Here is a 13974-nt window from a genome sequence, read left to right as displayed (position 1 = left end):
GGTGGCCCCGCGGTGTCGGGTTCCCCCCCGCGGGCTAAAAATAACGGGGTGGGGGGTGGGGGGGCGGAGTGGGTGCCCGGACGGGCCCTCCTCCCCCCCCCTACACTGTCACCGATTGTCCCCGAGGAGGGGGGGGACGACACCCAAAGGGGACACAGGCGACCGGGGTTGTGTCACACACCCCCCTCCCCCCCCCCCCCCCCGTGACAACACGGGGGTGGGGGGTGGGGTGACACCCTGGTTGCTACGGCAACGTCACGGTGTTGTTTCCCCCCCCTTCCCCCCGGTTGGTACAGGGTGAGGTGTTGTCACCCCCGGTTGCTATGGTAACAGCACGGTGTTGTCCCACCCTGGTTGCTATGGACGGGGGGTGGGGGTGGGGGTGTGACACCCTGGTTGCTATGGGGTGACAGGTGTTGTCACCCCGGTTGCTACGGCGATGAAAAGGGGGGTGGTCACTGTGGTTGCTATGGGATGGAGACGGGGTGTCACCCTGGTTGCTATGGCAACGGGACGGTATTATCACCCTGGTTGCTGGGGGGGGGGGTGTGGTGTGCAGGGGGTGTCCCCCCCTTGTCACCCCGGTTGCTACGGCAACGAAAAGGGGTGACATCCCGGTTGCTATGGGATGGAGACGGGGTGTCACCCTGGTTGCTATGGCAACGGAAAGGGGTGTCCCCCCTGGTTGCTAGGGGGGTGTCGCCCCGGTTGCTATGGGGATGACACGGGGAGGTGTGTGCCCCTCCCCCCCCCCCCGGTTGCTAGGAGACCACCGGGCCGCTGTCCCGGTTGCCATGGCGGCGTCCCCGCCCCCGTTGCTATGGAGAGGGGGCGTGGCCGCCCCCGTTGCTGCGGCGGGGACTCTTCCCCCCCCTCCCCTCAGCGGCGGAGGGATCTGCGGCGGCGCGGCCTATGGCCCCGCCCCCTTCCCCGGCCCCGCCCACCTCCGGCCCCTCCGCCGCAGCGAGTTCCGGCTCCCGCCGCGGTGCTGCGGCCGCGCATGCGCAGAGCGGCGCGGAGCGGCCAGGCCGGAGCGGGCGGAGGGAGCGCGAGCGCCCGGGGGGTCCGTTTTTTTGGGGGGGGGGCGGTCACGTGGGGTGAGGGGAAGTGGGGGGGGCGGGGAAGGGTTCATGGGGGGGGTGGGGGGGGGGTCAGAGGCGGTTGGGGCGGGGGAGAGGGGCGGGTGGGGGCGGGAAGGGCCCGGTGAGGGGGAGGGCCTCAGTGTGGGCCTCGGGGGGGGGGGGGGTCGGTGTGGGGTTATGGGGTTGTGGGGGGGTCAGTGTGGGGCTAGGGGGTTGGTGTGGGGCTGGGGAGGTCTGGGGGGGGGCAACGTAAGGTTATGGGGAGCCAAGAGGGGGTCAAATGTGGGGCTCGGGGGGGGGTGTGTGGCTGTGAGGGCCTGGGGGTTTCGGGAGGGGGCTGGGGGTGGCCTGAGGGGCCCGGGTGGGGGGTTATGGGGGTGCGGGGGGGGTGGTGGTGTGGGGTTACGGGGGTCTGGGGGTTCCAGTGTCTGGTTATAGGGCAGAGAGTGCCTGAGGGGGGGCTGGTGTAGGGCTGGGGGTGTCTGGGGTGGGGGCTAACGTGGGATTATGGGGGGCTGGGTGGGTTGTGGGGTGACCTGAGGAGAGTTAGTGTGGGGTTCTGGGGGGGGGGGGGGGTCCAGTGGTCCCTTATGGGGCTTCAGTGTGGATACGGAGGTGTTGGTGGTGTCACTGGGAGGGGGTCGGGGGGGGGATAGGGGTGTTGGGGCTGTGAGGGAGTCTTGGGGGGGGTGTTGGGGATGTGGGGCTGTTGGGGGGGGGAGTACAGGGGTGTTCACCACCCCTCCCTTCCTCTCGCCCCCCCCCCCCCCCCCCAGACGGCCCCAAGATGACGCAGTTCCTGCCCCCCAACCTCTTGGCCCTCTTCGCCCCCCGCGACCCCATCCCCTACCTGCCCCCCCTGGAGAAGCTGCCCCACGAGAAGCACCACAACCAGCCCTACAGCGGCATCGCTCCCTACATCCGCGAGTTCGAGGTGCCCCCCCCAAACCCCCCAACCCACTCCCTGCACCCCCTAACCTCCCCCTCCCACCCCCCAATTCACACCACATCTCCCCACAGGACCCCCGTGATGCCCCCCCGCCGACCCGTGCTGAGACACGGGAGGAGCGTATGGAGAGGAAGGTATGTCCCAAACCACCACACACCCCCCAAAAAAATATTGGGGTGCAGATGCCCCCATGGGGTGCAGTTCCACCCCCATGGGGTGCAACCCTCTCCCCATGGGGTTGGGGGTGATGGGGGGTCCCCAAAATTGGGAGCAAAGAAGGGGGTTCCCCCCCAAATCCCAACCCTGATGGAGGGCCCTGGTTTTGGGGTACAGCTCTCCTCTGCCCCCCCCGCCGCAGGTTTTAGAGGATCCCCCTGAGTTTTGGGGCCACCCCCCCTTGGATATTTGGGGCCTCCCCCAGTTTTTGCGGGTCTGGGGGGTCCCATGAAATCACCCCCCACCACCACTTTTTGCTCCCCCCAACAGCGGCGGGAGAAGATCGAGCGAAGGCAACAAGAAGTTGAGTCCGAACTCAAGATGTGTAAGTTGGGGGGCTCCCATGGGGGTTGGGAGGGGTCCCCCATCTTCCTCTGCCCCCCTCGAACCCCCTTTTCCTCTTCCCCCCCCCCAGGGGACCCCCACAATGACCCCAACGCTCAAGGAGACGCCTTCAAAACCCTCTTCGTGGCCAGAGTGGTGAGTGATTTCTCCCTCCCAGTCCCGGGGGGGTCCCCCCCTAATTTCAGGGGCTCTCCCCCATCTTTGGGGTCCCCCCCAAGTCTCAGGGGCTTCCCCCAATTCTTGGGGGTCTCTACTAATGTATGAGCATTTTTCTAATCCTCGGGGGGGACCCCAAAGATGGGGGTCTCCCTCCAATTCTGGGGGATCCCTCCTAATTTTTGGGGGTCTTCCCAATCCTTAGGGTCTCCCCCCAATCTGTGAGGCCTCCCCTAATCCATAGGGTCCCCCCCTAACGTATGGGGCTCTTTCCAGTCCTCGGGGTCTCCCCCAATCTGTGGGGCTCACCTGATCCTTTGGGGCCTCCCCCAATCTGTGGGTCTCCCCCCAATCCTGAGGGGTCCCCCCTAATCTGTGGGGGTTCCTCCAGTCCTTGGGGTCTCCCTCCAATCCTTGGGTTCCCCCCCTAATCTTTGGGGGTCTTCTCTATCCTGGGGGCCCTCCCCCCAATCTGTGGGTCTCCTCCCGATCCTTGGGACTTCCCCACAGTCTCTGGGGTGCCCCCCAATCTCTGTGGGGTCTCCCCCAATCTGCAGGTCTCCCCCCAGTCCTTGGGGTCCCCCTCATCTATGGGCGTTCCTGTAATCTTTGGGGTCCCCCCTAATTTGTAGAGCTCTTCCTCATCCTTGGGGCTTCCTCTAATCTATGGGGCCCCCCGCTAATCTACGGGGTCCCCCCCCCAATCCTCGGGGGGACACCCAGATCCTCGGGGTCCCCCCAATCCGTGGGGCTCCCCCCAATCCATGTGACCCCCCCCCACACTTCGGGAGAAACACACACACGCTTCTCCCCCCATCCCGACAGAACTACGACACGACAGAGTCGAAGCTGCGACGCGAATTCGAGGTCTACGGCCCCATCAAGCGGGTGAGCGCCGGGGTTCCCCCCTTCCCCCCCCTCCCCCAACCAACACCCGCTCTCCGGGTGACGCCGCTTCCTACCCCTCCCTTTTTTTTTTTTCGTTTTGCTTGGTTTTAGATCTATATGGTCTACAACAAGCGCTCCGGGAAGCCCCGCGGCTACGCCTTCATCGAGTACGAGCACGAGCGAGATATGCACTGTGAGTACCCCCCGCCGCAACACCCTTTTCCCCCCTACAACCGCATGTCCAACCTCTTAACCGCAACCGGGCGTTCCCTGGGTCCCCCCAGGGCCCGCAGGTAAGTACAACCAGGGGGAGGATGTACAGGCGGCCGAGGCTACGGGCGACCGAGGCTAGAGGTGGCTAAGTTACAGGCGATCAAGGCTACCGGCGGCCGAGGCTACAGGCGACCAAGTGATAGGCAATCAAGGCTACAGGCGACCAAACTATAGGCAACCAAGGCTACTGGTGGCTGAGGCTACTGGTGGTCAAGGCTACTGGTGACCAAGCTGTAGGTGGCCAAGGCTATGCGTAGCCAAGGCTACAGGTGGCGAGGGGTACAGGCGTCAAGGCTACCGGTGGTCAACGCTATAGGTGACCGAGCTACCGGTGGCCGAGGCTACCGGCAACCAAGCTACCAGCGGCCAAGGCTACCAGCAGCCAAGGCTACAGGCGACCAAGCTGTAGGCAACCAAGGCTACTGGGGGCCCAGGCTACCGGCAGCCAAGGCTACAGGTGGCTAGGGGTACAGGCGGCCAAGGCTACCAGCAGCCAAGGCTATAGGCGGCTAAGCTACAGGCAACCAAGTCTACCAGTGGCCCAGGCTACCGGCAGCCAAGGCTACAGGTGGCTAGGGGTACAGGTGGCCAAGGCTACCAGCAGCCAAAGCTACAGGCGACCAAGCAATAGGCAATGAAGGCTACGGGTGACCAAGCTATAGGCACCCAAGGCTACCAGTGGCCAAAGCTATAGGCAGCCTAAGCTACCAGCAGCCACGGCTGTAGGCTTCCAAGGCCACCGGTGGCCAGGGGTACAGGCAGCCAAGGCTACAGGCAACTAAGCTACAGGCGAAGGAGCTGTAGGCAGCCAAGGCTATAAGTAGCCAAGGCTACAGGTGGCTGGGGGTACAGGCGTCCAAGCTGTAGGCGTCTAAGGCTACAGGTGACCAAACTACAGGCAACCAGGCTACCAGCGGCCAAGGCTACAGGTGTCTGGGGGTACAGACGGACAAGCTATAGGTGGCCAAGGCTACCTGCAGCCAAGGCTATAGGCAGCAAAGGTGTAGGTGGTCATGGCTACAGGCAGCCAAGCTATAGACAGGTAAGGCTACAGGCGGTGGCTGAGGCTACAGATGTGCAAGGCTCCGAGCAGCTAAGCTGTAGGTGGCCAAGGCTACAGGTGGCCAGGGTTACAGCTGGCCAAGGCTACTGGCGGTTAAGCTGTAGGCAACTGAGGCTACAGGCGATGGCCAAGCTACAGGTAACCAAGGCTACTGGCGGTTGACTGAGGTGCAGGCGTTGGCCAAGACTACCCGTGGCTCAGCTAGAGGCAAGCAAGGCTAGAGGTGGTCAAGCTATAGGTAGCCACGGCTACAGATAGCCAAGCTACAGACAACCAAGCCCACAGGTAGACAAGGTACAGGCAGTTGACCAACTACAGGTGTTGGCCAAGGCTGTAGGGAGCCAAGGCTACAGGCAGCCAGGCTACCAGCAGCCAAGGCCACAGGCAGCCAGGCTACAGGCAGTGGCCACGGCTACAGGCAGCCAGGCTACAGGTGGTGGCTAAGGCTACTGTCGGCCAAACTACAGGCAGCCAAGCCTGCAGGCAGTCAAACTACAGGTGGCAGCCCAGGCTACAGGCGGGCAGGCTGTAGTTAGCCAAGGATACTGGTGGCTGGGCATACAGACAGTAAAGGCTACCTGTGGCCAAACTACAGACGACCAAGGCAACAGCTGGTGGCTGAGGCTACAGGCAACCAGACTATAGGTAGCCAAGGCTACAGGTGACCAAAACTACTGGTGGGCCAACTACAGGCAGTGGCCGAGGCTACAGTTAGCCAGGGTGTAGTTAGCCAAGGCTATAGCCAGCTAAGGCTAATGGTGGTCAAACTGCAGGCATCTATATCTACAGGCGGCCAAGGCTACCAGTGGACAAGCTGCAGGTAGCTGAGGCTACAGGCGGTGGCCAATGCTATGGGCACCCAGGCTATAGTTAGCCAAGGCTACAGGTGGCCAAAGGACAGATGGTGGCCAAGACTACAGGCAGCCAGGTTACAGTTAGCCAGAGCTACTGTTGGCCAAGGCTACAGGTATCCAAGGCTAATGGTGGTCAAACTACAGGTGTTCAAGTCTACAGCTGGTGGCTGAGGCTACAGGCAGCCAAGGCTACTGGTGGCCAAACTACAGGCGGCCAAGGCTACAGGCGGCCAAGGCAACTGGTGGCCAAACTACAGGCAGCCAAGGCTACAGTTAGCCAAGGCTACAGGCATCCTAGGCTACTGGTGGCCAAACTACAGGTGGCCAAGGCTACTGGCAGCCAAGGCTACTGGTGGCCAAGCTACAGGCAGTGTCTGAGGCTACAGGCGGCCAAGGCTACAGGCAGCCAAGGCTACAGGCAGCCAAGGCTACAGTTAGCCAAGGCTACAGGCATCCTAGGCTACAGGCGGCCAAGGCTACTGGCGGCCAAGGCTACTGGTGGCCAAGGCTACAGGCGGCCAAACTACAGGCAGCCAAGGCTACAGGCGGCCAAACTACAGGCAGGCAAGGCTACAGGCGGCCAAGGCTATAGTTAGCCAAGGCTACGTGCGTCCGTGGCTACCGGTGGCCAAACTACAGCCGGCCAGGGCTACAGTCGGAGGGCCGGGAAGCGCCGCTCTCTCCCTTAAAAACACCCCGAAACACCCCCACCCCCCCCACCCCTTTCTGGAATCGCCGCGCTCCCCGCTCTGTCCGTTCCCGTACCCGTTCCTCGGCGGTCTACCGGGGCTCGTTACCGGCCGGGGGTGTTGACCGGCGGTTTGTGCGTGGGAGGGGAGGAGGGGGGGGCGGGGAGAGAGAGGGGGGGGTGGGGGGGGGGCGGGGAGGGGGAGAAAGACTCCTGTTCGCCAGGGGCGGGGGGCCGGGGGTTGTATTAACACTGTTTTATTGTCACTGCAGCCACCTTTCTGATGGCTTTTGCCACTGCTGGCTTGCAGCTGATCCTAGTGCTCCCCCTTCCAACACCTCAGTGTATGGTTGGTATAAGGGTTTGTATCTTGGTAAGACACCTTTATCACACACACAACCCCCCCCCGGCCCCGTGTCCCCGTCCCCGTCCCCCCCCTCCCCCCCCCTCCCACGCCACAAAATACCCCCCCCCCCCCCCCCAAAAGAGGATGAGGGAGAGGGGAGAAGGGGGTGGTGGTGGTGGGGGGGGGTCCCAGGACCTCCCCTCTCCTCTTCCCCCTCCTCAAATTCTGCCCCCTCCCCCCTCCATGGCAGAGGGGAGGGAGAAAAATAATAATAATAACAATAATAATAATAATAATAAATAATAATAAAAAAAAACAAACATAAAAGGAAAGGGGGGGGGCGGCGGTGAAGATGCGCCCGTCGCATCCCGGCTGTGCCCCGGGGTGAGGGAGGTGGCATCGACCCCCCGCCCTCCCCCGACCCCCCCTCCCCCTTCCAATTTATCTCCTTTATTTTGGGGGGGGCTCCTTATAGCCCCCCTCCCCCAGCCCCCCAGGCGCGGGCAGGTAGGCAGGGACCAAATCCCTGCCGGATTTCGCCCCCCCCTCCCTCCCCCCCCCCGCACAGTCACGGCCTCAGTCTCCGCTGAGGTGGGGACGTGTGACCCCCCCCCCCCTATATTTTTTGGGGGGCCCCTAAGGGAGCCCACCCCTTAAGGTGGGGGGGGGCGACAAGGAAGGACACCCCCCCCCGCCAAAAAAGCTGCCCCAGGTGGTTGTTGCTGCTCGAGGAGGAGGAGGAAGGGGGGGGCAAGCACGCCCCCCCCCCCCATGTGGGTCCCAGGGTGGGGGGGTGCCCATGGCACCCTCCCCCCAAATAATTGAGGACCCCCCCCCAAAAAATAGGTGGGGACCCCCCCAAGAAAATAATTGGGGAGCCCACCCCCCCAAGAAAAGCTTTGGGGAGCGCCCCCCAAATAATTGGGGACCCCCAAAAAAATAATTGGGGACCCCCCCAAATAAAATTTGGGGACCGCCCCAAAAATGATTGGGGACCCCCAAAAACTGATTGGGGCCCCCCCCCCGCAATGAGGTTGGATGTTTGTGTAGGGTCTACAGCATCGCTTTCGGAAAGGGGGGGCGGGGGGGGGGGGGGCGGGGAGCAGGCCCCGTAGTTGGGGGGGTTTCGGATTTGGGGGCGGGGGGGGGCTCTGAGTCCCCCCCCCCCCGCGCTGGGTTTGGGACGCGACCCCCCCCCCCCTCCCGGTCCCATCGACCGTGGGGTGTTGTGGGGGGAGAAAAAGGGTGGTAGATTTCGGGGGGGGCACAGCTGCCCCCCAGAACCACCCCCCCCCCAGGTGGGGGAGAATGCGTGTGTTTGGGGGGGGGGGGGGGTGTCCCCAGTGGGTGGGGGGCACCCTAGGGTGCTGGGGGGGGGCGGGGGGGGGTGTGATGAGGTAGGACGGGTCTCAGGTAAGGCCCCAGCGCCTGTCCAGGACCAGCACCTTCCGGAAGGGCCCCCCCCGGCCGAGGGGGGGGGACACGGACCCGCTCCCCCACCGCTCACCCCAGGACTTGTATGGGAGAGTTTTTTTGGGGGGGGTGGGGGGGGTGGGGTGTGGATTTTTGGGAGTGGGGGGGGTCCGGGAGGTGAGGGGGGGGGGGGGGGATGCGTCCAACTGCTGCTACTTTGGATGGGGGGGGGGAGGGGGGGGGGGCTGGGTGCCCCAAATCGCAGCGGGTGCCCCCCCCCCCCCCAATCCCTTCCACGGGTGGTTGTGGGGTGGGGGGGAGTGTATTTGAGGTGAGGGGGGGGGGCACGCAGGTAAGGCAACACTCGGGGTGCGCCCCCCCCAAAAAAAACAAACTGGGGGGGGGGCAATGCAGGAGGAGGGAGTGTCGATGCAGGAGGAGGGGGTGCCCCCCCCCAAAATTGCGTGGCGTTGGGGGGGGGGGTGGTGTCACCTAACCAGCCTTTCCTTTGCAGCCGTGTATATTTTTTTTAGGGGGGGGGGGGTGACACACACGACACACCCCACTGTGCCCCCCCCCCAAAAAAAAAAAAACCCGGGGCGATCCGCAGCCCTGGGTGCTGCTGGGGGGGGGGGTGGGGGGGTGGGAAGGGGGGGCGGGGGGAGGGTATTTTTTGGGGAGGGGGGGGGGCGGGCTGGCCTGGCCCTGCTGTCACTAACGCCGTGTCCCGTCCCGTCCCCCCCCTGCCCCCCCCCCGGACCCCCCCCCCCCTCCCCTTCCCCAAATCTTTTCCAGCCGCTTACAAACACGCCGACGGGAAGAAGATCGACGGCCGCCGGGTGCTGGTGGACGTGGAGAGGGGGCGGACGGTGAAGGGGTGGCGCCCCCGGCGCTTGGGTAAGCCAGAGCCCCCCCCCCCAAAAACAAAATATAGGGGGGAGGGGACACCCCCCAAAAATTATGTCCCCCCCCCTCGCTGACGTCGCTTTTCGTTCCCCCCCCGCAGGCGGCGGTTTGGGGGGCACCCGGCGAGGCGGCGCCGACGTCAACATCCGACACTCGGGGAGGGACGACACCTCCCGCTACGACGAGCGGTGAGGATTTGGGGGGGGGGGGGGGGAGACGTGTCACCCTGTGTCACCTTTGGGACCCCCCCCCCCCCCCGGACATGCCACGGTCCCTTTTGCCACTTTTGGCACCCCCAGGACAGGTCACAGTCCCTTTTGTCACCTTTCGGTTCCCCCAGGACAGGTCCAGGTCCCCCTGTGTCACCTTTGTCCCCCCCAGGACAGGTCCGGGTCCCCTTTGTCACCTTTGGGCCGTCCCAGGATGGGTCACGGTCCCCTTTGTCACCTTTGGGACCCCCCAGGACATGTGAGGATCCCCCTTTTGTCACCTTTGGGCCCCCCCAGGACAGGTCTGGGTCCGCTTTGTCACCTTTGGGCCCCCCCAGGACAGGTCTGGGTCCGCTTTGTCACCTTTGGGCCGCCCCAGGATGTGTCATGGTCCCCTTTGTCACCTTTGGGACACCTCAGGACATGTCGCAGTCCCTTTTGTCACTTTTGGGACCCCCCCGGCACAGTTCCGGGTCCACTTTGTCACATTTGGGTCCCCCCAGGACAGGTCTGGGTCCCCCTGTATCACATTTAGGACCCTCCAGGACATGTCGCGGTCCCTTTTGTCACCTTTGGGACCTCCCAGGATGTGTCGGGGTCCCCTTTGTCACCTTTGGGACCCTCTGTGTCACCTTTGGGACCCCCAGGGCAGGTCTGGGTCCCTTTTGTCACTTTCGGGACCCCCCAGGACAGGTCTTGGTCAACTTTGTCACCTTTGGACTCCCCCAGGACATGTCACGGTCTCTTTTGTCACTTTTTGCCCCTCCCAGGACAGGTCCGGTTCAATTTTGTCACCTTTGGGACCCCCTGTGACACCTTTGGGACCCCCCAGTACAGGTCACGGTCCCTTTTGTCACTTTTGGGACCCCCCAGGACAGGTCCGGGTCCCCCTGTGTCACCTTTAGGACCCTCCAGGACATGTCGTGGTCCCTTTTGTCACCTTTGGGACCTCCCGGGATGCGTCAGGGTCCCCTTTGGGACCCCCCGGGATGCGTCGGGGTCCCCTTTGTCACCTTTGGGACCCCTCAGGACATGTCCGGGTCCCCTCTGTCCCCTTTGGCACCCCCCGGGATGCGTTGGGGTCCCCTTTGTCCCCTTTGGGACCCCCCGGGACATGTCTTTGGTCCCCTTTGTCACCTTTGGGCCCCCCCAGGACAGCTCAGGGTCCCTTTTGTCACTTTAGGGCCCCCCCAGGACAGGTCAGGGTCCCCTTTGTCCCCTTTGGGACCCCCCGGGATGCGTCGGGGTCCCCTTTGTCCCCTTTGGGTCCCCCCGGGACATGTCTTTGGTCCCCTTTGTCACCTTTGGGCCCCCCCAGGACAGCTCAGGGTCCCCTTTGTCACCTTTGAGCCCCCCCAGGACAGCTCAGGGTCCCCTTTGTCCCCTTTGGGCCCCCCCAGGACAGCTCAGGGTCCCTTTTGTCACTTTAGGGCCCCCCCAGGACATGTCCGGGTCCCCTTTGTCCCCTTTGGGACCCCCCGGGATGCGTCGGGGTCCCCTTTGTCCCCTTTGGGACCCCCCGGGATGCGTCGGGGTCCCCTTTGTCCCCTTTGGGACCCCCCGGGACATGTCTTTGGTCCCCTTTGTCACCTTTGGGCCCCCCCAGGACAGCTCAGGGTCCCCTTTGTCACCTTTGAGCCCCCCCAGGACAGCTCAGGGTCCCCTTTGTCACCTTTGGGCCCCCCCAGGACAGCTCAGGGTCCCTTTTGTCACTTTAGGGCCCCCCCAGGACATGTCCGGGTCCCCTTTGTCCCCTTTGGGACCCCCCGGGATGCGTCGGGGTCCCCTTTGTCCCCTTTGGGACCCCCCGGGATGCGTCGGGGTCCCCTTTGTCCCCTTTGGGACCCCCCGGGACATGTCTTTGGTCCCCTTTGTCACCTTTGGGCCCCCCCAGGACAGCTCAGGACATGTCCGGGTCCCCTTTGGGACCCTCCGGGATGCGTCGGGGTCCCCTGGGACTGTCATGTCACTTATGGGGCCACCCACGACTATGGGGTCCCTGTGGCGGGGGGGGGGGAGGGGGGGGGGGGCTGCGGCTGCCCCCCCCATCTCTGACTTCTCCGGCCTCTTCTCGCAGGGACCGGGAACGGGAACGGGAGCGGGAACGTCGGGAACGCTCCCGGGAACGGGATCGGCGTCGCTCGCGCTCGCGGGACCGGCGGCGGCGGACGCGGAGTCGGGAAAAAGAAGAACGGGATCGGAAAAGGGGCGGCAGCCGAGATCGGAGCAAAGAACGGGATCGCAAACGCCGGAGCCGATCCCGCGACCGTAAACGGGATCGGGATCGGGATCGGGATAAAAAAGACGAAGGTCCCGAATCTCTCGAACCTCCGGAAGATTTGGGGGGGGGCACCGATTCCGGTCCCCCGGATGGTTTAGGATCTAAAGGGGATATGGAGGAAAAAAGTCGGGAAAGGGAACGGGAACGTCGTCGCGGCCATCGGGAACGGGATCGTCGTCGGGAGAGGGAACGGGAACGGGATCGGCCGGAGCGGGAACACAAACGGGAACGGGAACGGGGGGAGAGACGGGATGAACGCGTCCCGGGGGGGTCCGGTCCCGAGGGGGGGGGCGATTCCCTGGGGGAATCCGGCTCCGAGCTCTTCCTCCAACCCGAAGCCCTACCGGCCCCCGATGGCTACCTGGGGGCCGAGAATGGCTACCTGCTGGAGCCCCCCCTGGAATGAGGCCGGGATGGGGGGGGGCGCACCCCAAAATTCCTTCCCCCCCCCCTTTTCTTCTCCTCCTTTGAGCCCACCCCATATTTTTTTTTTTTTTCTTGACAATAAAGGTGTTTTAACGGAAGGAGGTGGTTTTTGGGGGGGCCCCCAAATACGGTGGGGATCACTCCCCCCTCCTTTTTGGTAAAGGGGGGGGGCACCCATTTTTGGCTTGCAACACCTCCCCCCCTCCCACAGTTGGGGAGGGCTTTTCCCCGGGATGAGGGGCTTTCTGCCCCCCAAAAGGGCTGTGTCCCCCCCCCCCCCAAATTAGGGGGGGGGGGGGGTGTCTTTTCCATTAGAATTGAAGTTTTTCTGCCCCACAAAATGGGGCTCCCCCCACTTGGGGGGGGGGGGGGGGCTTTTTCTGCAGGGGGGGCACCTCTGCCCCTCAAAAGGGGTGGCATCTCCCCCCCCCCAAATTAGGGGGTCTTTATTCCTGGGATTGGGGGGGGGTCTGGCCCCAAAAAGGGATGCCACCCCCCCATTTGGAGGGTCTTTCTGCCCCCCCCAGGGGTGCCCCTCCAATTGGGGGGGGGGAGGGGGGCTTTTTGTCCCAAAAAGGGGCTTCCCCCCCCAAAAGGGAGGGGGGGGGTGTCACCCTAATTTAGGGGGGCTTTTCCCCCGGGATGGGGGTACTTCTGCCCTCCCCCAAAATTAGGGGGGGGGCTCTTATCTGTTAGAATTGGGGTCTTTCTGCCCCCTCCCCCCCCCAAAAATGGGTCTCCCTTCAATTTTGGGGCACTTTATATCCCCAAAAGAGCGGGGGGGGGGGGGGTGTATCCCCCCCAAGTAGTGGGGGGCCGTTTTCTGTTACAATTGGGGTCTTTCTGCCCCTAAAACGGGGCAGATCCCCAGATGTTCCCAAGATGTTCTCCAGATGTTCCCCAGACGTTCCCTAGGCGCTCTCCGTGTGTTCCCCAGGCATTGCCCAGATGTGCCCAAGATGTTTCCCCAGATGTGCCCCACCCAATCCCCAGATCTCCCCCCGACGCTCCCCACATGTTCCCCGGGCGTTGCCCAGATGTTCTCCGGGCATTCTCCAGATGTTCCCCACCTCTTCCCCAGATGTTCCCCAGCCGCTCCCTGGGTCTTCTCCTGATGTTCTCCACACATCCCCCGTCCTGTTCCCCACCTCTTCCCCAGATGTTCTCCAGATGTTCCCCAGCCCTCCCCCCCCCCCGTAGGCTCCGTGTCCCCTCCGCGGACACCCTCCGGTCCCTCCAGGTCCCCTCTGGAACCCGGGGGGGGAGGAGGGGGGGGCCAAAACCCGCACATGGCATTGAAGGGGGGGACAGGGACGGGGACAGTCCCACCTTCGCTCCGCCCACCGCGCCTCGCTCCGCCCCCCGCACCGCACTCCGCCCTCTCGCTCCGCCCACCGCGCCTCGCTCCGCCCCCTGCACCGCACTCCGCCCTCTCGCTCCGCCCACCGCGCCTCGCTCCGCCCCCTGCACCGCACTCCGCCCTCTCGCTCCGCCCACCGCGCCTCGCTCCGCCCCCTGCACCGCACTCCGCCCTCTCGCTCCGCCCACCGCGCCTCGCTCCGCCCCCCGCACTGCACTCCGCCCTCTCGCTCCGCCCACCGCGCCTCGCTCCGCCCCCTGCACCGCACTCCGCCCTCTCGCTCCGCCCACCGCGCCTCGCTCCGCCCCCTGCACCGCACTCCGCCCTCTCGCTCCGCCCACCGCGGCTCGCTCCGCCCCCTGCACCGCACTCCGCCCTCTCGCTCCGCCCCCTGCACCGCACTCCGCCCTCTCGCTCCGCCCACCGCGCCTCGCTCCGCCCCCTGCACCGCACTCCGCCCTCTCGCTCCGCCCACCGCGCCTCGCTCCGCCCCCTGCACCGCGCTCCGCCCACCGCGCC

General features: G+C 64.6%; 1 protein-coding gene across 1 annotated transcript; it reads left to right on the top strand.

Annotated features, from left to right (window-relative positions):
• The first annotated feature begins 943 nt into the window (after positions 1–943).
• On the top strand, positions 944–12187 carry SNRNP70 (small nuclear ribonucleoprotein U1 subunit 70). The gene is made up of 10 exons (XM_082500709.1): positions 944–1063; positions 1859–2016; positions 2103–2165; positions 2518–2572; positions 2663–2727; positions 3574–3636; positions 3748–3829; positions 9069–9170; positions 9280–9367; positions 11466–12187. The coding sequence occupies exons 2-10, from the start codon at positions 1870–1872 to the stop codon at positions 12073–12075; spliced, it is 1275 nt and encodes a 424-aa protein (XP_082356835.1). The 5' UTR covers positions 944–1063; positions 1859–1869; the 3' UTR covers positions 12076–12187.
• The last annotated feature ends 1787 nt before the right edge of the window (positions 12188–13974 follow it).

The sequence above is a fragment of the Vanellus vanellus genome (assembly GCF_965231255.1).
Source record: "Vanellus vanellus genome assembly, contig: HAP1_SCAFFOLD_2066, whole genome shotgun sequence".
NCBI classification, from domain to species: domain Eukaryota; kingdom Metazoa; phylum Chordata; class Aves; order Charadriiformes; family Charadriidae; genus Vanellus; species Vanellus vanellus.
This window is presented reverse-complemented; position numbering and strand designations above follow the sequence as displayed.